This window comes from Thamnophis sirtalis, unplaced genomic scaffold, assembly GCF_051295495.1.
Source record: "Thamnophis sirtalis isolate CommonGarterSnake01/CBP01778 unplaced genomic scaffold, rThaSir2_p1.2 scaffold_2, whole genome shotgun sequence".
Classification (NCBI taxonomy): Eukaryota; Metazoa; Chordata; class Lepidosauria; order Squamata; family Natricidae; genus Thamnophis; species Thamnophis sirtalis.
In genome coordinates this window covers 35,912,507-35,936,039 of record NW_028261382.1, presented here as the reverse complement: position 1 = coordinate 35,936,039, position 23,533 = coordinate 35,912,507, and the positions used below count along the sequence as shown (strand labels likewise).

General features: G+C 44.7%; 1 protein-coding gene across 1 annotated transcript in view; it reads right to left on the bottom strand.

The window, feature by feature from the left end:
- Window positions 1-23,533, bottom strand: part of CACNA1B (calcium voltage-gated channel subunit alpha1 B) — a 180,012-nt gene that overhangs the window by 131,021 nt on the left and 25,458 nt on the right. The window contains exons 4-7 of the mRNA XM_087707623.1: window positions 10,193-10,284; window positions 8,967-9,119; window positions 8,491-8,675; window positions 6,919-6,968 (exon numbers count right to left, since the gene is read on the bottom strand). Coding sequence (XP_087563749.1) covers window positions 6,919-6,968; window positions 8,491-8,675; window positions 8,967-9,119; window positions 10,193-10,284 — 480 coding nt within the window. The remainder of the gene's footprint in view (window positions 1-6,918; window positions 6,969-8,490; window positions 8,676-8,966; window positions 9,120-10,192; window positions 10,285-23,533) is intronic.

Genomic DNA, 23,533 nt, shown 5'->3' with positions numbered 1-23,533 from the left:
GATCGAGGCGGCGACTTCGTTGGCATGTAGGGAGGAGCAGGCCGAGTCAGGCCATGGCCTTTCAGGATTGGGATGCCTTGTAGGCAGGGAGGAATGGATGACCAAGAGAGGGTAAGCAGTGAACACGAGAGACAGAGCTCAGGTAATGAGCAAGGATCACCCCCTCCTGATCCAAGAGTGTGGAGAATGGAGAGAAGGTGAGAACAGCACATTAACCTGGAAACTTGGGAGGAGAGTCCCCAGCTCCTCTTCACAAGGCACACCTGGGGACTGAGACTTAAGGAGATGCTATGGGGAGGAGCATTTGTCAGGAACAAATGCTGAATTCATGGAGTGTTGTGTGCCGTTGCCGACGTTTGAAGTTTCCTGGACTTCTTGCTTTCTTTCTGGCTTCCTGGCTTCCTTGCCTTGTTCCTTTGCTTCCTGGATTCATTGACTTATTCCCTTGCCCTGCTAGATTTCTTGCTTTGCAGTCATTGTGCTGGACTACTTACAGCCAGAGGCTGCTGGAGGTGTGTGTGTTTTTGAGTATGTGTGGGATCACTTTGCTCATTTTTTGCTCCAGAAACATGGGAACGTTTGGGGGGAAAGTTGGAACAATAAAGGGGCAGTTTGAATGATCAGCTGACTGTGTTGCCTCCATGCCCTGCCCCGAGTCATCACATAGGTCCTCACCATCAGGTTCGGGCATTTGATGTCCGAAAGTCCCTGTGCATTGGTTGCATCAAGAAGATCTGGTTTGAGATGGATCCTCAAACACCGGGCTGGTTTACCATATTTTGCAGGGCTCAAAAGCCACCATGGTTCGAAGCCACTGAGATGACCTTGGAGAACTCGTCCAAAGCCCTCAAGCCAACGACAAGATTTTAGAAGGATGAGCCCAGGGAGATGAGAGAAAAGAATCCGCTCCAAGGAGCAAAACTTCTTCCGAGGAAACCATGTTTTCGAAAATCGCTATCCTGAAATCAAAGTTGAGCGGACGGCCCTTGGAATCTGCATTTGTTTCAATACATAAAGCATTTGAAAAGAACATACAATTAGTTCGGCTACCTAGGAGCCAACTCGCAATTGCTCAGTTGGCTCTGGGAATTGGTTTCCCCTCCAGCATTCATGCTCAATGCAATCAGGAGCGGTGTTCCTTGGCCAAGTCCCTTTGCAGCTGGGCAGCATTGTCTCACACCCGTCTCTGGGCTCTAGGCTCGGAATTCCAAGGATATGGTTGGGAAGCACATGATAGCAATAGTACTTAGACTTATATACTGCTTTACAGTGCTTTTACAGCCCTCACTAAGTGGTGTATAGAGTCAGCCTCTTGCCCCCAACAATCTGGGTCCTCACTGTTTTTCAGTGCCGGTGTAACGCCAAACAGTTTCTAAACAAATGGCTGTAAGTTGAGGACTACTTATCAATCAGAATTTGTTGCAGACATCAAATCAAGAAAACACACACAGATAACTGACGCAGCAGGATTCATTAACCTCTCTTTATAGACAGTATAATACCTAAGTAAATATACAACACCAACAGCTGGATCACAAGCAGAGGAGAGAATATCGTTTTGTTTCAGTTCAGAGTTGCAGAGAGATTCAGAGCTACAAAGGCAAGCCACGCCCAGGCTCCGAGCCGTCTGGCATGGCTCTCAGTCACCAAATAGTTCACATTGGATGACCCAGTTGCCATGCCTGTTCATTGGCTGGCCTTGTTACCATGTCCTATTCCAGCCAGTCCCCAAGGCTGATCTGTTGCTATGTCCTATTCCAGTTCATGAATATTCTGACACTATCCACTGCTTCCACCATTAGATCTTTGGGACCATCATTCCCAGGGAACAGATCACGTTTTTCCCGATTTGTTCGTTTTCATAAGGATTCCAAAACCTCCATTTTTCACTCTGGAAAAGGCTGTTTCCTCCAAAAAATGAGGCCGATTCAGATGCTTAGCTAGCAGAAAGATGTTTCTTTTGTCTAGTCAAGAGTTTTGCTCACCTCATTCTTTCCTTAAGGCTACTAATAGTCATTCTTCATTTATCTTCCTAAATAAGCTGGGCCTTGCATCTTTATCCCGGCGTTAGCAGAAAAGCTTCAGATTAATTTCTCATGCTGGGAACCTCTAGGGTGAGTTTCAGCAGGAATGGATCATGGCCAGGGTTGGGCTGCTACAGGTTCGCCTGGGTTTGGGAGAACCTGTAGCTAACGTTATTGTTAGGAACATAATTCTAACGGTTGGGTTTGTGTGTTCTCCAATACAACTCTCACAATGCTTCGCTGAACGTACTCACTCTCCCAACGGGGAGCTTACCTAATATCATGTAAGCTGGTTCAGAGAACCTCCAAATCCCACCCCTGGCTGGCCCCTCCCACCCTGCCCCACCCCTCCCACCCCACCCCTCCCAGGAGTCTCCACACGGCCTGTTTTGGATGCGAGGTGAATGCAAGGCCCGTGCGGAGGCTTGGGGAGGGGGAAAACTGGGCTTCCTGGAAATTCCGGAAGGCCGGAAATGAGCCTGTTCCTGACTCTAGGGGGCGTTTGCTCATCTCTGTTTCAAAGCCGAAGAGCCAGCACTGCCCGAAGACGTCTCCGTGGTCATGTGGCCAGCATGACTAAACGCCAAAGGCACATGGAATGCTGTTCCCTTCCCACCAAAGGTGGTTCCTATTTTCCTACTTGCATTTTTTACGTGCATTCAAACTGTTAGCAGGGATAAGGAAGGGGAGCTGACTCCGTTAGGCAGCGCTAGGGATTCGAACCACTAAACTGCCAGCCTTTCTGATTGACAGGCTCAGCATCTTAGCCACTGAGCCATATATATATGTATGTATGTATGTATGTATGTATGTATGTATGTATGCATACATACATACATACATACATACATTCCTCTTTTAATGACCCCATAATCCCTTGTGGGGTGGAGTCTGGGCAACTGAATGGAGCTGAATATTTACTGGCCAGTTGCCCTTCCTGTCGCCAATGCAGAGTGTTATTCAGCAGATCTATTCTCAGTGTGCCCAGAGAGAGAAATATCTTCCTTCAGCAGATCTTGCTCCGAACAATTGGCTAGGCTAGATGTCCTCTTTTGATATCTCTCTCTCTTCCCCCTCTTCCCTCCCCCCTCTCTCTCATACACACACACACACACACACACACACACACACACACACACAGCAAACTTTTAACCAACAAATAACAAAAGCCTCCTGCAGCTCTTTAGAACAGTAAATTTAAAAAAATGCTTTTAGAAAATAGGAGCCCGTTAATAGAACATTTTGACAGCGTATTATCTAGTTCCATTCAGCACTGTATTTACACATGAATATCTACTTGCCGAGTGGGAACGATGGCGTTTATTCTAGATTACTCAACAGGGGTCAAAAAAAATGAGCAATAGGATGGGGGAGGGGAGAGAGAAAGAAAGGAGGGATAATTATTTTGTTTCATAATGAAATTTCCTGAAAAACCCGCCCTCTCTCTCCCCCTTACAAATACAAATATTAGTAACGGAGTTAAAGAGTAACTTATTTGTCTACCACCACTCTTTAAATGTCAGGAGATTCCAAACAAGATTAATGATTGCCCCCCCTCCCAAAAAAATAAACAGAGCCAACGAAGCCAAGACTCGGGGAGATAATCTGCAAGCCTTCCTCGTTCAGGGAAATGAATTAAGCCAGAAAGGAAGGTCAGCAAATTTGGAAAGGTGTTTTTAGTCTGTTATAAATCAGCATCTTCCCCTAAATATCTCGGAACCTTTCAAGTTGAAGTAGACTTAACAAACCAAGATCCAATTTCCACCCTCCTAATACTTAAATCTTTGTGGGGTTCTTGGTGCTCTCTGAGCTTGGTGGTTTTGTTGTGGACGTTTTATTGCCCAACTAGGTAGCAATATCAGTGCTGAATGGAGCACATGATGTTACCTAGTTGGGCAATGAAACATCCGCATGAAAACCATCAAGCTCAGAGAACACCAAGGATCTGACAGTTGTCCCCCTCGTCCTCCTCCTCCACACCCATAGCACCCTTCTGGAACGGATGATGTTACTTAGGTGGGGAATAAAACACCTGCACGAAAACCACCAAGCTCAAGGACCCACAGCTCTCCTCCTCCTCCCCACCCCACAACCCCAACTCCTTTCTAGCACTGATGATGTTACTTAGTTAGGTAATGAGACAGTGGTGGGTTTCAAAAAATTTTGGAACCTCTTCTGTACGTATGGCCTGCTTTCCGGGTCCACTGGTGGAACCTCTTCTAACCGGTTCGGTAGATTTGACGAACCGGTTCTACCGAATAGGTGCGAACTGGTAGGAACCCACCTCTGTAATGAGACATCTGCAAGAAAACTCAACCCCATGACTCAACCCCAAAGGCGCATGGAATTCTGTTCCCTTCCCAACAAAGGTGGTTCCTATTTTTCTATTTAAATTTTTTACGTGTTTTTGAAATGCTAGGTTGGCAGAAGCTGGGAGGAGGAACGGGAGCTCCCTCCAGTTACATGGCGCTAGGGATTCGAACTGCCGAACTGCGACCTTTCTGATTGACAAGCTCAGTGTCTTAGCCATTGAGCCACCACATCTCTTCTCTTCCATCACTACTTAAATCTGTTCCAATCTGAGCATCGGAGCCAGAGTCTAAGGCTACGTGTCCTTCCATTCTCCCCACAATGCCTGGCCATTTCGTGGGGCATCTGTTCAACGCCGCCTGGCTGTTTGGCTTACAAACCCAGAAACCTTTCTTAAGGCTCCTCCGTGGCCTCGTTTTGTCTTTTGGGAAAGCAAAATGTGTTTTTTTTTACAGCTTCTTCCCCTCAAACCATTCTTGATGCATTAACCTGTCTGCCCTTCGCACAAGATGTGCGCTTCACAGAGAAAACTCGGGTAAAAAGCTTTCAACAGAAAAGGGAAGGGTGGAAAAACATCACTCCCAAATGAAAACCAAGGAAGAAAGACTGGCTGAACCTCCACTAATTTTTGAGCATAACCAGGGGTGGGATTGGAAAATTTTAGCAACCGGTTCTCTACCCGGTTGCTGGGTGGGTGTGGTCATGGGGGTGTGGCCTAGTTGGCTTCCTGCGTCACGACCAAGTGTGAAGTTTCCAAAAGATGACCTGATTAATTTACAAGCCTCGAGACAAAGTTCAAAAGAAATCCAGTCATTTATTAGGATCAACATTTTGGCACGTTCTTCTGCGGAGCCGAAACTGATTTCCGCTTTATGGCATCTGAACTTTACCCCTGTGTCCCCTCACTTCTGTCTGTGTCATAAATCACATCCACCAACAAGGTGCTGCAGCAGGCTATGAACCTGTGCATTTCATACGCTAGCTGTAGAAATATGTGACCTGACTCTGGCCAAAGGTATGCATGGCATTATCCTCCCTTTTCTCTCTTTTTTTATGTCAACTTGATAATACTTATGGAAATGCTTTACAAGTTGACATCAAGTCAATTAACCACTAAGAGGGTCAAACGCCGGAGAGACTAAAACATATGAAGAATGGCTGCAGGACTAGGGTTGGGCTAGTCTAAAGAAAAGAAGAATGAGGAGCGACATGATAGTAGTCTTCCAGTATTTGAGGGTCTGCCCCAAACAAGAAGGGGTCAAATTATTCTCCAAAGCACCAGAGGGCAGGACAAGAAATAGTCCTTGGGAACCAATCCAGGAGAGAAGCAACCTGGAATTAAGGAGAAACTTCCTAACAGTGAGGACAATTAAGCAGAGGATCAGGTTGCCTTCAGACATTGTGGGTGCTCCATCCCTGGAAGATTTTAAGAAGAGACTGAACTGGTCCTTTGTCTGAAATGGTATGGGGTCTCCTGCTTGAGCAGGGGGCTGGACTAGAAGATCTCCAAGGTCTATTCTATTCATTCCCTATTTTATTCTCTTCTATTCATTCCCTCTTCTCTTCTACATTCCGTATTCTATTCTATTTCTATTCTATTCTACTCTATTCTGTTCTATTCTATTCTACATTCCCTATTCTATTCTATTCTATTCTATTCTATTCTATTCTATTCTGTTCCATTCTATTCTACTCTACTCTATATTCTATTCATTCCCTATTTTATTCTCTTCTATTCATTCCCTCTTCTCTTCTCTTCTCTTCTACATTCCCTATTCTATTCTATTCTATTCTATTCTACATTCCCTGTTCTATTTTATTCTATTCTATTCTACTCTACTCTATTTTCTCTTCTCTTTTGTTCTATTCTATTCTACTCTATATTCTATTCATTCCCTATTCTCTTCTCTTCTACATTCCGTATTCTATTCTATTCTACATTCCCTATTCTATTCTATTCTATTCTGCTCTACTTTCTATTCTGTTCTGTTCTATTCTATTCTACTCTACTCTATATTCTATTCATTCCCTATTTTATTCTCTTCTATTCATTCCCTATTCTCTTCTCTTCTCTTCTCTTCTCTTCTACATTCCCTACTTTATTCTCGTCATTCCCTCTTCTCTTCTCTATTCTCTTCTATTCATTCCCTATTCTCTTCTCTTCTATTCCTTCCCTATGCTCTTCTCTTCTAATCACTGGAATAGCTTGCCTTCAGAAGTTGTGGATGCCCCAACAAGGGAAGTTTTGAAGAAAAGATTGGACAACCATTTGTCCCGAATGGTATAGGGTCCCCTTCTAGAACTGGGGGTTGGACTAGAAGACCTCCAAGGTCCCTTCCAACGCTGTTCTTTGAGGTTCTGTGAGATTTGCATGCTCAAGCAAAAACAGAAAACTTCATATCGGCAGCCTTCCTTTCTACCGTAGCTCTTTAATTGAGCCCATTGGCAAAGTGGCTTCTAAAGCAAACTTCTCCCCTCCCACCACAAATATCTTGGCCTGATTAATGACTGCAATAAAGTAGAAGGGAAAAAAACCCCAAAGACCCTCCTTCCCCTCCCACCCCCACCCCAGATCATATAGTACGGCTGTTTCTGGATCCGATAAGTAACTCCGTGAGTGTTTTTCCAGTAAATCTGAAAAGGATATTTGACTCCTAATTATGTAACCATAGCAGCAGCAGTAGCTCACTTGCTCTCTCCCTCTCTCTTCCTCCCCCCCCCCATAAATTATATATCTGAAATGGAGAAAGCCTAGAGCAACTCGGAGTGGGGTGGATCTGGAAAAATATGTCCTCTCCTTCCAATTCTAGAACTGCCAGCAAGTCCTTTGGGCATAAAGAGGGAGAAAAATAATAATATTCCAGTTGGTGGATTCTCGCGCAAAGCAAAGTAGATCCCATAGATATTTTGCACAGCTTCTTCTCCGGTAACATTGTACTGCTAACCAGAGCATACAAAACCTTTGCCAGACCAATCCTCGAATACAGCTTGTCTGCCTGGAATCCACATTGTATATCGGGCATTAATACTATCGAGAGAGTCCAGAGGTATTTCAAGAGACGAGTCCTCCATTCCTCTACTCACAATAGGATCTCTTACACCACCAGGTTCGAAATTTTGGGCTTAAGACAACCTGGAACTATGCCGCCTTTGGTCGGAACTAACACAAAATTGTCTTACAACGTCCTACCTGTCAACGACTACTTCAGCTTCAACCGCAATAACACACAGGCAAACAATCGATACAAACTCAAGGTAAACTGCTCCAAACTCGGTTGCAGAAAATACGACTTCAGCAACAGAGTGGTCAACGCCTGGAATGCTCTACCTGACTCCGTTGTTACTTCCTCTAACCCCCACAGCTTCAACCTTAAACTGTCTACCATGGACCTCACCCCATTCCTAAGAGGTCCGTAAAAGGGGCGTGCATAAGCGCACCAGCGTGCCTTCCATCCCTGTCCTACTGTCCCCATTTATTCATACCCATTTCCTATGTTCATGTCCATGTTTATACTTATACCTGTAATCTCGCACATGTTTGACAGTCACAGATCTTATCTGGCTTGGAGAGCGGCCAGGCTGATTATCTGCAAAACTTGGCAAGGAGTCTTGGAGAGTCACGAACCAATGAAGCGAATTAATTGTCTCCTGCAAACTCCACTCCCCCTTCGCTCCTCTTTTATTTCCTCTGGGAGGGGCCCTTCATCATCCACCTGTGGTTTTACTCCCAAGTTGACCCCTATTCTTTAGCTGCTCCCTTCGTCTGGCCACTCTGTGCATGCGCATACTGGGAACAGGCTCCAGCTGTTCCTCTGCCTCACTGATGTCTGACTCCGAAGGCAGCTGATAACTGGCATATGGCCCTGGCTCCCTCTCTGTCTCCGACACAGAGCCCTCATCAGAGCCTTCCCCAGATTCCAGGACTGGCCCAGGTTCCTCCCCAACCTCCCCACTGCCCAAATCTGCTTCCAGTTCCGCTGGTGGCCAACAACAGGCCACTATCCCTGCAGAGATAAGACTGGCCATATTCTTTTTCCTATCATACATATTAAGCTGAGAAAGATCCTAAGCAGGAAACGGGCAGGAGATAACACTCTTTTCCATAGTATGTGCTTCATTAGAGATCCTTTGCTCATCCGGAGCCAGCAGAACTTACGTTGTAGAGGATATCGGTCCATCCTTCCATGGTGATGCACTGGAAGACGGTCAGGACAGCAAACAAGATATTGTCGAAGTTGGTGATTCCAAAGTTGGGACCCTCCCAGTATTTTTTGCAGATGCCTTCTTCGCAGCGCCTAGCGGGCCAGTCTTCACCACACGGGAAATCTCCCAGTCTTTCACCTGCAGGGAAATTTAAAAAAAGAAAGTAAGTTACTGCAAAATCCCCATTTCTTCCTGATCAGCTGGGACTCGGGAGGCAGAGAATAGATGGGGGCGCGGCCAGCCAGAGGTGGTATTTACCGGTTCTCTGAACTACTCAAAATTTCTGCTACGGGTTCTCCAGAACTGGTCAGTACCTGCTGAATACCACCTTTGGCCAGACGATAACAACTCTGTTGTTCTGGTATTTGGTTATTCTCTTCCTCCCACCTAAAAGCTATCTTGTGCAAGTGGTCTTCCCATGAAACCCACCTGTTTCGTTGGAGAAGCAAGCTTTGTGAAACTTTCCCATATAGAATTCCAGACCGATGATGGCAAACATCACGATGGCGAAGAAGAGGAGGAGGCCGATCTGAAGGAGGGGCACCATAGCCTTCATGATGGACTTGAGGACAACTTGTAAACCTGGGCAAGAAAAAAAAAAAGAGAGAGAGAATCAGTCCATGGAAGATCATAGCAAAGAGAGGAATCCAAGCAGAAAATATCTCAGGAGGGCTAAAGACATTCCTCAAAAGTTGCTAACTTCTAGCGCAGCTCTCTGGGGATTTCCACCAGCTTGAATTCAAACCCACCACCTTGATTTGGCTTTGCTCAGGCCAAACTTCACAATCCACATGGAGTTGAGAGTGGGGTGGTGGTGGTTTATACCTTCTCTTGAGCTTTGCACTTGAGCTTCCTGTTCCTGTGCAAGACCAGGTATTCAATTGGCTGTTGACAGACTCCCATGATGCCATGTACAAATCCTAGGAATTTGTCTGAGCTGAGCTTGGTTGAAGCTTGGCTGATGTAATGATTGTCAGCACTAAAGAGATAAAGAGATAGATAGCTCTATTCATAGGCAAAAATTCCCTGCAGGTCTGAACAAAGGTAGGATTAGCTCTCAGCCACAATAGGAATTGCCCAACAAGCCCCTTCATTGCATCAGCCAAATGTCAACCAAGCTTAGCTCAGACAAACTCCTAGGATTTGTACATGGCCTCATGGGAATCTGACAACAGCCAATAGAATACATGTTTTTGCACAGGAACAGGAAGCTCAAGTGCCAAGACCAAGAGAAAGTATAAAAACCTCTCACATGTGGTCAGCTGCCCAGAATCACATGTGCTTGGTGGTTCTGCTTCATCAATCAATGGACCTTCTTTCCAATCAACCTCCAGCCTCCATTTTGTCTCAGCTCGGAACTGAACCAGATGGATATTTCTTCCAACGCTACCAAAGAGTGTTGACTTCTCAAGCAATTTCTCCAAGAAATATACTAGCCATTTCTTGGCAGCCATTCCTGGAATCTCACAAAACTTTAGCGAAGCTGAACTACCGTAGGATGAGCGGAATTTAGATACTTCTGTGTGTTCCAAGCATGCCATTATAAATCGGTATGAACCCCTTCACGCAACGCTGATTCCATCCCTCTTCAAATGCGAAGAGGGCAAAGCACGATGAGAGTCCGAATCAAAGTTATACCGCGTTCTTCCACTTACTTGGGATTCCTGAGACAAGTTTCAGGGGTCTCAGCACACGGACGGCTCTCAGCGTTCGAAGGTCAAACTGGGTCCCAGCTGTAGCCAGAATCCTACCCAGGGCAAGAGAGAAAGAGAGAGAGAGAAATAGCATTAGAGTAACAGAAGGAGAGGCAGAGCCAGTGGAATCAAGAGAGCAATCAGCCTAGAGTTATTATGTTGCCACAAACAGATTAAGTTCCAACTCCTCTTGAATTCTCTTGGTTGTTAAAGGTAAAGTTAAAGGTTCCCCTCACACATATGTGCTAGTTGTTCCCAACTCTAGGGGGCGGTGCTCAAAATCACGAAAGGTAGAACACACACGGCCCCCACAAAAACAAATCTGGCAACCGTTTCTCCGTTGTTGCCAAGAACACGACGTGGGCACATCCGTCAAGGCCCCGGGAGTTGAATTTGACTCAAAGGAGATGTTATCCCTTCAAGTCCTTATGAAAAAAAATGAATCAACTGAAATTTCCCATCGTTGGCAAAGAGTTGAGAAGCCATCAATCCAGCAATGGGGGGAAAAAAGAGATGTTGCTCAGGAATAAAATTAGAAGTTGTAAATTGCTGGAGGGAAGGGCAGATGAAACCGGTCCAAAGCGTATTTTGACTCTGTTTATTAACTGCTGTAAAGGTGTAGATCAAAGTGACAGCTCGAGAGGTGTGAAATAGAGAAATAGAAAGCCTTGCCTGTTGCGATGCCTCCTGTCTTAAATCTGTAGATATAAAAGCCAAGTACCATTCACTGATCACGAAATCTCCACAACCGTAAAGCCTACAAACTTAAAATTTGACACGTATGTTCCCCTCGACTTCTAGGTGCTCGCTAAAAAAGGATTTTTTGAAATAACCATCAGATCATTAGTATTTCTTACACAGTAAGAAAGACTCTAAGGAGTTCTACTCCCCCACCCCACCTGAAAAGAACTCTGTTCCAACTGCCAGTTGCCTCACATTTTGTTACCTCAGTTCAAACTGGCAGATGTTCCACTCCTTCACTCAGGAACAGTACAGGGCTCCTTACAGTACTAAACATCAGTACTTCACCACAACGTCTATGCCTTCCACCTATGGAACTGCTTCTGGACTCAAAACGGCGGGAACGATATTGGCTTATGTGTTTCAATTACCGACCACCACTGAGCCAACGGATCGAACCGGAGTGAACCAGATTTCTCCTGCATTACCCAGTCACAAAGTTCTGTCGCGAAGCACGAGTATCCGGCTAGTATTAAAATATTATTTTAAAAGGCAGCCAGGAAATGCATTTGCAGTTGCAAAGGAGGGCCTGTCACATGTAGCTGAATTTTTTTTGGGTTCGCAAAAGGGATTAAAGGAAGGGTGGCAATTTGTCACAATAGACAGGCCCATTTGGAAATAGACCTTATTCTCCCTTGGGGTTCACTGAACTGGTTTTAGGGGGGGGGTGTCAGGAGCACAGAAAGAGAGCCCTGCATGAAAGATTTTAAGAGGTTTAGTGTGGAGAACACAAGAAAGACCAGGTCACTGTTTTCAAATATTGGAAGAGATGCCCTGTTTTCCCGAAAATAAAACCTCCCTGGATAATAAGCCCAAACATGCTTTTTAGCGCATGCATTAAAATAAGCCCTCCCCAAAAATAAGCCCTCCCCAAAAAATAAGCCCTCCCCAAAAATAAGCCCTCCCCAAAAAATAAGCCCTCCCCAAAAATATTGCAACACAGCAGCAGCCATGAGGTGACCATGCTCGTCACCTCCTGCACCTCAAAAATAATAAGACCTCTCCAAAAATAAGGCCAAGTGCTTACTTCGGGGGTCAAAAGAAAATAAGACCCTGTCTTATTTTCAGGGAAACACGGGTAGGATACCAAGCCCCCCAAAATGTTGCTGGAATAGAATTTACAGAGATGAGAAGGAAATAGATGATGGTGAACATCTGAACAGTGATATTAAAGCTGTGAAGTGATGGAGGGGTATTTTTTTTTTGGCTGGAGTTATTTGATTTAGATCTGTAACTATCTAATCTTTCGAAGTGCCAAGGGACTTAAAAGCCATTTTAAAGTATGCAATAATTTAAAAAATCCAAAACAAGCCATTAAGAGGCGCGGTTATCTGACCACAAAGTCATTACAAAATGTAGGTTGTGCGGTCTTTGGCGTGCTCTCTAAGCTGGGTGGTTTTCTTGCAGATGTTTCTTTACCCAACTAGGTAACGCCATCAGTGTTAGAAGAGAGTGCACTGAAGATTTTACCTAGTTTCATTTATGCAATTTTGATGACATCCCTTTAAGGTACTACTTGGATAATGACATGTCTGCAAGAAAACTACCAAGCTCAGAGAGTACCAAGGACCCCACAGTCCTCCTCAACTTCACAAACTCCACTCCCTTCTAGCACTGATGATGTTACCTACTTGGGTCATGAAACATTTGCAAGAAAACCATCAAGCTCAGAGAGCACCAAGGACCCCATAGATCAACCCAGAGCTACAAAGATTATTTTCTAAAATATAGGCGGCCTATAGTCCAGCCTACACTGCAATCTTCCATGGACCAGAGGGTCAGACAAGATGATATCCAATACCCCTCTAAGGCTTTGAGCCTGGGGGGGGGGGGAGTGAAAAAGATTTTTAGACACACAAAAACACACCCTCATTAAAAACTCTCAGTAAAATTGCATTTTGTTTTATGTACAGCAGAATGGCCACACCTGCTCCCACAAAGATACTTATTTGCCTTGAGTGTGGCCCCCAGTTCCTCCTTCAAGCTCCCACCATCAAAATCCCATTGGGCAGACCTGTTGTGTTGTGATTTTTAAGGGAGTTAAAAATCATCGTTGTTAGTTGCGAAGTCGTGTCCAACCCATCGTGACCCCATGGGACCCCAGGCCTCTACCATCCTCTGGAGTCCATTTAATCTCATGCTGGCTGCTTCGGTGATCCATCCAGCCACCTCCTTCCCTGCTGTCTCCTTCTTCTTTTGCCCTCCATCGTTCCCAGCATGAGGCTCTTCTCCAGGGAGTCCGTCCTCCTTCTCATTAGGTGGCCAAAGTCTTTGAGTTTCCTCTTCAGGATCTGGCCTTCTAAAGAGCAGTCAGGGTTGATCTCCTCTAGGACTGACCGGTTGGATGGCCTTGCAGTCCAAGGGACTCAATGCAGGAGTCTTCTCCAGCACCGGAGTTCAAAGGCCTCCATTCTTTGGCACTCAACCTTCTTTATGGTCTTTTAAAAGTTTCCACTTTCTTAAAAGTCAAAACTCTACCAATTTAACGAAAAATTTGACACACACACACAGACAGACAGACAGACAGACAGACACACACGAAGTTGGAGTTTCTTGGCTCCTAGGTTCATTTTTCAGGCTGAAGGCGTCCACTTCACACTCGGCTTCAAGCATCAGATACCAAAAATGATTCCACAAATATGTTCCTGCAATTAGTTAAATGATACTTTCCCCCTCTCTGCTCATTGCAATGCATTCCTGTTAGGGACAAATTCTCGATGGATTCTCTCCCATCTGTCTGCACTGATGTGTGTGTGTGTGTGTGTGTGTGTGTGTGTGTGTGTGTGTGTGTGTGTTACTCTCCATCACGGCTAACGTTTTATGCAAGATCTTTGCAAGATATATTGTACTTTGCCGGATAACGAGCTTGGCTTCTAAGATACAGCCCAAATCTTCCTTTGTCACTCAGGAATACCCTTTGTGAACCTTTCCAGAATTGTGAAGATTTGAAGAAAAAAAAACGGGGGGAAAAACCAGGACAACTTGTGAAGCTCTTGTTCTCAAAGGAAAGGTCAGTTCCCCAAATCCTTAGCAATGCTCTCGTTGTGCGAAAAATAATAATAATAGAGGACAATTGTCTATTTTAGCTTTCCTTGGCCATTTTCCAAATGCATAAGGAAGCCACGGAGGCAAAAAAAAATGTCTCCTAGAATATGGAACTTTACAGAAGCTTTTGGCCAATTAAAATAGTTTGAGGACCGACATATTTCCGTTTCAAAGCCGAAGAGCCACCGCTGTCTGAAGACGTCTCCGTGGTCATGTGGCCAGCATGACTAAAACGGTGAAGGCGCAGGGAACGCTATAACCTTCCCACCAAAGGTGGTTCCTATTTTTTTACTTGCATTTTTTAACATGCTTTCGAACTGCTAGGTTGGCAGAAGCTGGGACAAGTCACAGGAGCTTACTCCCTTACGCAGCGCTGGGGATTCGAACCGCCGAACCGCCGACCTTTCTGATTGGCAAGCTCAGCGTCTTACCCGTTGGGCCACCGCATCCCTCCTCACCCGCTAGAATTGTTTTAATAACCAGGACGGGCAGAGAAAAAGGTGAGATTTAGTGAAGCATCCGTTTCTTAGCTTTGCGAGCAAGCAGAGAAGCCGAAGCCAAAATCCGAGGCTAATTCAACAATGTGGCAGAACATGGAGAGAAAATACCAGGCAGGAAGGAAGCCCTCAGTTCAAGAGACTGGGCGGGGAAGGGGGGGCGGGAGGGGTCTGCTTGGCTGGTTGTAGAACCTCCATTCCCCTGTAAGCTAACCTGACATTTGTTTTGTTACGGGTCTCTGCCGCCGGCTTAGGAGGATGAAAGAGAGTTCTCTCGTTCGGTAACCCTTGGAAACAGCCAGGAAGGGGGAAAGAGGAACCATGATGGCTTATGGGCAGGCTCACGGCCAATATGGTTTGTGGAACGTGGCTTGTCGGTGCGGTCCCTGGGGGTTTGGCTCAAAAGGCGAAAGAGGAGTAGAAAGGAGTAGAAAGCAGTTTTGAGATGGATGGATGGATGGATGGATGGAGAAGAGAGGGAGGAAAGATGAGGGAGGGAAGGAAGGAAGGAAGATAAGAGGGTGGTAGGGAGAGAGAGAGGGAGGGAGGGAGGAAGAGGGAAGGAAAGAAGAGGAGAGGGAGAGAGGGAGGGAAGATGAGGGAAGGAAAGAAGAGGAGAGGGAGAGAGGGAGGGAGCAATAGCAATAGCAGTTAGACTTATATACCGCTTCATAGGGCTTTCAGCCCTCTCTAAGCGGTTTACAGAGTCAGCATATTGCCCCCAACAACAATCTGGGTCCTCATTTTACCCACCTTGGAAGGATGGAAGGCTGAGTCAACCCTGAGCCGGTGAGATTTGAACAGCCGAACTGCTGAACTGCAGTCAGCTGAAGTAGCCTGCAGTGCTGCATTTAACCACTGCGCCACCTTGGGAGAGAGGGAGGAAGGAAGGAAGAGGGAAGGAAGGAAGATGAGAGGGAGGGAGGGAGGGAGGGAGGAAAGATGAGGGAAGGAAAGAAGAGGAGAGGGAGAGAGGGAGGGAAGATGAGGAAAGGAAAGAAGATGAGAGAGAGGGAGGGAGGAAAGATGAGGGAAGGAAAGATGAGGGAAGGAAGGAAGATGGGAGGGGGAGGGAGGGAGGAAGGATGAGGGAAGGAAGATGAGAGGGAGGAATGAAGTTGGGAGGGGGGAAGGGGGAGGTAGGATGGATGAAAGGAAAAATAATTGAAGTAAGGAAGATGGGAGGGAGGGAAGGAGGGAAGGAGAGGGAGGGAGGGAGGGAGGGAGGGAGGGAGGGAGGAAGGAAGGAAGGAAGGAAGGAAGGAAGGAAGGAAGGAAGGAAGGAAGGACAGACCCACAACCTCTCTAGTGGGAACCAGGGACAGGCTGGCTAAATAGACAAAGGTCACCAACTTCTCTCCTCTTGGGTTATCTCAGGGCTTCCTCTGAGCATAGCTACTCCCCTTCTACAACCGAGCCAGGATTGAAGCAAAGAGAGCTGGCACGCCGTCCTGGCAGCATGGACAAAGCGATCAAGGTGAGGGAAAGCAATCCAAGGAAATTACAAAAGGCTGCCACGCCACCCAAGTCAGCTTGGACTTCTCATCTTACACAACGGCCAAGCAGCCAAGAGATGCTTCAAGGTGAGGCAACTCACTACCAAGTGATCCGCTTCCCTTATTTTCTCAGAGTGATTCACCACGTGCTTCTCTCTCTCTCTCTCTCTCTTGTTCAGCTCAACTCAGTCCTCTGTTTCAACTTCTGCCATCAAAACGATGCTATCGTTTTGGTGCTGCACACCAGAACAACTAGACACAAGATCAGCTTTTCCCCCATGCCATCACTCTGCTAAACAACTAATTCCCACAACACTGTCAAATTATTTACTAAGATTGTATTACTATTATCTCTTCCTTCCCAGTACCTCTCTCTCTCTCTCTCCTGTCTTTCCACTTATGACTATAACCATATTGCTGAGCGCCAAAGAATGGAGGCCTTTGAACTCTGGTGCTGGAGAAGAAGACTCCTGCATTGAGTCCCTTGGACTGCAAGGCCATCCAACTAGTCGGTCCTAGAGGAGATCAACCTAGAAGGCCAGATCCTAAAGAGGAAACTCAAAGACTCTGGCCACCTAATGAGAAGGAAGAAGGACTCCCTGAAGAAGAGCCTCATGCTGGGAATGATGGAGGGCAAGAGAAGAAAGGGACAGCAGAGAAGGAGGTGGCTGGATGGCGTCACCGAAGCAGTCGGCATGAGCTTAAATGGACTCCAGAGGATAGGAAGACCTGAATATTGTCCATGGGATTGCGATGGATCAGACACTGCTTCACAACTAACAACAGTTGCTTGTATCTTTACAATTTATATTGTTTTATTTGTTCCTAGTACAATTTGATTGCTTATTAGTAACCTATGACTATCACTAAGTGTTGTACCTTATGATTTTTGATGAATGTATCTTGTCTTTTGATGTCCACTGAGAGCATCTGCACCAAAGAAAAATTCCTTGTGTGTCCAACCACACTTTAGATTTAGATTTTATTTGTGATTTATAGGCCGCCCTTTTCCCTGAGGGGACTCAGGGTGGCTTACAATTCATGGGAGGGGGACTGCAAGACAAAACATAAGACAATACGTGAATGAGAAAAAATATATATTGGCCAATAAAGAATCCTATCCTATCCTATCCTATCCTATTCTATTCACACACATGAGTTTGGTTTATCATTTCCACACACACACACATATACACCCTGTGCTCTGAAAGCAGGTTTCAGTTGCTCTGGGCAACTGATAATAACCTAATAAATTTAAACCCTGGGCTGTTATTGAATTAAGCCCCAGAAGTGCATGCGCTGAAAGAAAAGGATAGTCGACCGTACATTAATTACATTAGCAAAGTAATCATTTCTTCTTTCCATTCAGTTTTGTGGGAGAGGGTTGGGGTTTTTTTTGCTGCACACTGCTAAAGCTGCACACTTTTTAAGGACCAAAGCGTGTGGAATAATACTGGAGAACTTCTTAATAACCCTACAGAGATATCCATTTAAGTTTCCAGATTAAACGCATCTTCCTAGCCAAAGCGTAGGACAACTCAAAGAAGTGTCTATGGAGACTCTCTCGGTCATCCCAAGTCATGTTTGTCCCAAAGATATGCTTTTTCAAAGGTTCTTTTTGTTGTTGTTTTGGCTTGAAGAGGTTTTGCTCCTCGTCCAAAGAAGCTTCTTTAGTCCTAGGGTTAGGTTTAGGGTTAGGGAACTGAAGAAGCTTCTGGGATGAGTAGCAAAACCTCTTCAAGCCAAGTAGGTGTAGTTGCCTTTTGAAAAAGTTTAATTCAGTTTAGTTTTTTGTGATTGGCGGTTGTGACACATATTTTGAGCAACAGGGAGCCACAGCAGAGGGATGAAAGAGCCACATGCGGCTCCAGACTCACAGGTTGTCCTAGAGCATACCTTAAAAAAAAAAAAGATAAACACTCTCTGGTTGGGCTCATCCCTTTAGCAACTGTGGAGACCCATCTGCATAATTTCCTTGGCAGGAAGCATGGAAACCATTTTATTGTTGTTTTCTTCCAGGTTGATGTTCTTTCCATTCCAGCTCTTTTTGCTTTTGTTTCCTTTGTTCTTCTGGTAGGCTTCCATCCAAATATTAATCGGGCCAACCCTGCTTAGTTGGGGAAGAATCAACCAAAGTCAGCTAGGTCCTAGCATCTATTATGATTCAAGGACATTGCCTGGCAATCAATAAATCCAATTTTGGAAACTCTCTCTAGCAGGCTTTGCAGAGAGCTCTCTGTTTCTTGAACCCAAGATTGGAAAGAGGGGACAGCAAGCAGCAAATGATAGGGCTACAGGGACGAGAAGGATGGATATTATAGCATAATTAATCCAGGTGTAACTCAGCGAGTGGAGGTCAACTTGTGATTTTTAATGTAGGTTTTATCTGTTCTTTATTACTTTACTAGCCGATAACCCGTCCTCACCCGGATACTTATTTACAGGGGGGGAAATGCCCAGACCATCTGTAATTTCTAATGTTGGATTTTCCCACTTATTAGAGGATTGAAGTAGCTTCTTCAATTCTTCTTCAGAAGCTGAAGAAGCTTCTTGGATGAGAAGCAAAGCATCTCCCAACCAAAACAGAGCAAGCTTTTTGGGACAACCATGACCTGGATGATGGAGAATCACTTAGAGTCCTTTGGGAGAAGGGCGGCATATAAATCCAATCCAATCCAATCCATAGACATTTAACTATGCCAGAGCTGAGGAAGCTTCTTGGATCGGAAGCGAAACCTCTTCAAAGGGAAATCAGAAAGTCCAGTTGCTTCTTGAAAAAAAGCACCTTTGGGACAACCATGACCTGAATGACCGAGAATCTCCATAGATGATCATTAGTTCCTTTTTTTCAGCACCGTTGTAATTTCAAATGGTCACTAAGTAAACTGTTGTAAGTCAAGGATCACCTGAGGCCCAAGGACACACACACACCATAATCTGAAAGGGCCAGCTGCGTTATACTCCGGATCCGGAACCTCTGACTTACAGATGTGCCAATGGTTTTACAATTCTTTCCACGTCCCCGGAAACTATTGTTCAACACGATTAATTACCATCAGAGGCAGTTAATTGGGCTAATTATGTTCATTTTGGGAATGGGTGGTTTAATTGCCATCTCCTACCTCCAAGTTACTGACTACCCAATCTTCAGAAAGCTTGTTCCAGCCAACCCCTTCTTCTGAGGGACGTCCAACAATTTGCCACCTGCAGCTCTCTGGGTGAATATTATAGTGGGATAGACTTCCCCCCCCCCCCCCCGCATGGCCTTACAAAGTCTTCCCCACACACCCTCACAAAACAATCCTCAGAAATATGTTTGTGTGGGCCTTTTATCCTACGGGCACATTTAGTCTGGGGTCAGTGGTTGGTTCCTACCAGTTTGGACAGACAGACAGACAGATGGAGAGAGGGGGAGAGAGGGAGAAAGAGAGGATATAGATTGAAAAATATGATATTGATAGATTGATAGTTTAGGTAGGTAGGTAGGTAGGTAGGTAGGTAGGTAGGTAGGTAGGTAGATAGATAGATAGATAGATAGATAGATAGATAGATAGATAGATAGATAGATAGATAGATAGATAGATAGATAGATAGATAGATAGATAGATAGATAGATAGATAGATAGATAGATAGGGATGATGGATGGATGGATGGATGGATGGATGGATGGATGGATGGCTAGAGGGAGAGATAGAGATATAGATTGATAGATATGATATTGATAGAGCGATAGTTTAGATAGATAGATAGATAGATAGATAGATAGATAGATAGATAGATAGATAGATAGATAGATAGATAGATAGATAGATAGATAGATGAGATAGATGTTGGATGGATGGATGGATGGACAGATGATATAGACAGACATATGATGGATTAATGGACGGACGGATGGACAGATGGATGGATGGATGGATGGGATGAATAGAGCAAGGGAGGAAGGGAGGAAGTAATGATAGATAGATAGATAGATAGATAGATAGATAGATAGATAGATAGATAGATAGATATGGATGGATGGATGGATGGATGGATGGATGGATGGATGGCTAGAGGGAGAGATAGAGATATAGATTGATAGATATGATATTGATAGAGCGATAGTTTAGATAGATAGATAGATAGATAGATAGATAGATAGATAGATAGATAGATAGATAGATAGATAGATAGATAGATAGATGAGATAGATGTTGGATGGATGGATGGATGGATGGATGGACAGATGATATAGACAGACATATGATGGATTAATGGACGGACGGATGGACAGATGGATGGATGGATGGATGGGATGAATAGAGCAAGGGAGGAAGGGAGGAAGTAATGATTGATAGATAGATAGATAGATAGATAGATAGATAGATAGATAGATAGATAGATAGATATGGATGGATGGAAAAGATAGATAGATATAGACATAGACAGACAGACATATGATGGATTGATGGATGGATGGATGGATGGATGGATTGATGGGATGAATAGAGCAAGGGAGGAAGGGAGGAAGTAATGATAGATAGATAGATAGATAGATAGATAGATAGATAGATAGATAGATAGATAGATAGATAGATAGATGATAGATAGATAGATAGATAGATAGATAGATAGATAGATAGATGGATAGATAGATATGGATGGGAGAGATAGATAGATATAGACATAGACAGGCAGACGCTTTCTTTACATGAGGAGAGACAGATCAGTAGAGAAGCTAGGGAATGACTCACTGGTAATTACTGCAATAAAAGCTCAGAATTAGTGGGGGGATTGTCAACTCCAGCTGTTTTAGCCTCAACATTCACCGCAAGACAAAGAGTCCTGTGCCAAAAATGGTACGACCATCAGAATGTGGGGGTGGGGGCAAAAGTCATATTTGTGCCCTCTGGTAAGGTCACTTATTGATGAAAACATTGTGAGGAAGGAGGCCCCAGCCTTGCATTTAAGTATTCACCCCATCACCATTCATGAGGAGAAAATTGCTGGAAAGTGAATGGAATTGCCCATGAATGGAGGTTGCGTGTTTTAATGTGTGTGTGTATGTGTGTCTGTCTGTCTGTCTGTGAGTGTGTGTGTGTGTGTGTGTGTGTGTGTGTATATCTATACATATTAATACTAAAGAAAAAAAAGAATTACACCTCCCACCACTGCAGAGTTTAAATATACCAATGAAAAGAGCGTTTTGCAGAGGTGTTGAAGGTATCAGCTGCTTTTAGCTATATGCGCAAAAAGGGGGGGGAGGGAGTCCTTTAAAAACATTTACACCCCACATGTATTAACAATACACATATTGGGTTCACCACTCACACACAGTGGTGTGCTAGCTTGTCATTGCCAAAAGACTGAAGCATCCGGTGAAAACTTTGGGGTCAACTTTGATTCCTTTTTTAAAAAAAAAGTTTGTTTTATTTTTATTCTCTTATATATAGTTACAGGTATACATTCACATAGTTATTGTTCTTATTTATCAACCCTAATCCTAAGTTGAACTGAGGCGAGGATGGGAGCTCACCCTGTCTCACAGCACCTTTCCCACCAAAGTGGTACCTATTTATCTACTCGCCTGCTTTCAAACTGTTAAGCTGAACTGAGGCGAGGACGGCAGCTCACTCGGTATCATAGCGCCTGGGTCTCGAACACAGCCTGTTGACTTTCCAGCCAACAAGCTCAGTGTCTTAAATGTTAAGCCACCATACTGCCCTGTTCTGAAAAAAAAAAACTACTATTGCATCAAAAATGTCCACTGATATTCATGAAGTTCTTCCCAATATAAGCAGAAGGGAGGTTATTTTCACTGAGACATAATGGAGAAGAAAATCAACCTCCAAATCTAGATGTTGTCTTGTATAGTAAAAACATTTTTTTTTGAAATAGCTGTTCTCCTCCAAGGTTTTTGGCAGAAAACATGAAAAAATTAAAGAGAGTTTCCAAATGGAACTGAGAGCAGGCCAACCGTCCCCTTCGAATCTAAAAAACTGAGATTGGAAAATGATGATCAGAAAAAATCAAAGTGAACGATGGAATTTAAGAATCTGACGCTGACTTTTCCACAGGAAGAACTCTTAATTTGGGCCGCAGCTCTGCCTAGGAAACTCTGGATGACTGTAGTAATTCTAAAACATTTTCCCTTTGCTAAAAAGAGAAGGAGGAAGGAGAAACAGAGGAGGGAGAGGGGGGGAGGAAATGTATCCGTACCCAAGTGATTAGATCACACATTTGCTATTCCACCTACTCAGTGGCTACAGTTTGACGTCAGCACCCAAATGCATTAACTATATTTGACATCCCTGGACTAAAAATATAAGGAGGGAGGAAAGAAAGAAAGAAAGAAAGAAAGAAAGAAAGAAAGAAAGAAAGAAAGAAAGAAAGAAAGAAAGAAAGAGAAAGAAAGAAAGAAAGAAGAAAGAAAGATGGAAGGAAGGGAGGGAGGGAGGGAGGAAGGAAGGAAGGAAGAAAGAGACAGAGGGGGGAAGGCAGGGAGAAGGAAGAAAGGAAGAAAAAAAGAAAAATGGAGGGGGAGGGAGGGAGAAGGTAGGAAGGAAGGAAGGAAGGAAAAAGAAAGAAAGGAGGGAGGGAGGGAGAAAGGAATTGCATAAGTGAGAAGAAGGAAGAAAGGAAGGAAGGAAGGAAGGAAGGAAGGAAGGAAGGAAGGAAGGAAGGAAGGACGGACTCACAATGTGAAAACTAAGCCTGCATTTCGATTGAGTCCCTGATTGATTCTCCTCTTTTCTGCCCTCCATCCAGATTCTTCCAGGATGAGGCAGGAGATCCCTCCAGCTCCCTCACACCCTTTAAACCATCAGGCACGGAACTGAGAACCTTCAGCTGACTTCGCTGGGTGCATTATTAATGACTATTAAGGAGTCGCCACTGGTGCTGTCCACCTATATTTCACAAGGTGCCAACATAAGCAATTCCTTGTCAATGCTTCCGGGGAAAACTCGCTCTCTTCTCCTTGACCGATGCAAACCCATCCTTCTCCTTTCTCCTTCTGCTACCCAAGAAAGTCTCCTTCTCCAGAGCTACCCAACTTTCTCTCTTCCCTCCCCTTCTCCCTAGGGAGGGGTGAGAGTGGCAGGTAGAACAATCCCCTTAGCTCATCCATCAAGTCTTGGAGATTAAGCCCGGGACCCAGAAAATCTCCAGGGAGATAAATGAGAGCCATTTCCTCAGCTAATCCATCACAACTAGCTCACGTTTCACCCCAGACAGCCTCCAAAAATGGAAAGGAAGGAAGGAAAGAGGAAGGGAGGGAAGGAAGGAAGGAGGGGGGAGAGAAGGAAGAAGTGAGGGAAGGAAGGAGGGAGGGGAGGAAGGAAGGAGGGAGGGAAGGAAAGAAGGAGGGATTTTTACATTCCTTCGAACTGCTAGTTTGGCAGGCTGGGACAAGTAATGAGAGCTCACTCCTTTACGTGGCGCTAGGGATTCAAACCACCAAACTGCCGACCTTTCTGATCGAGAAGCTCAGCGTCTTAGCCACTGAATATATAAAGCAGTAGTAATACTAATTTACTCA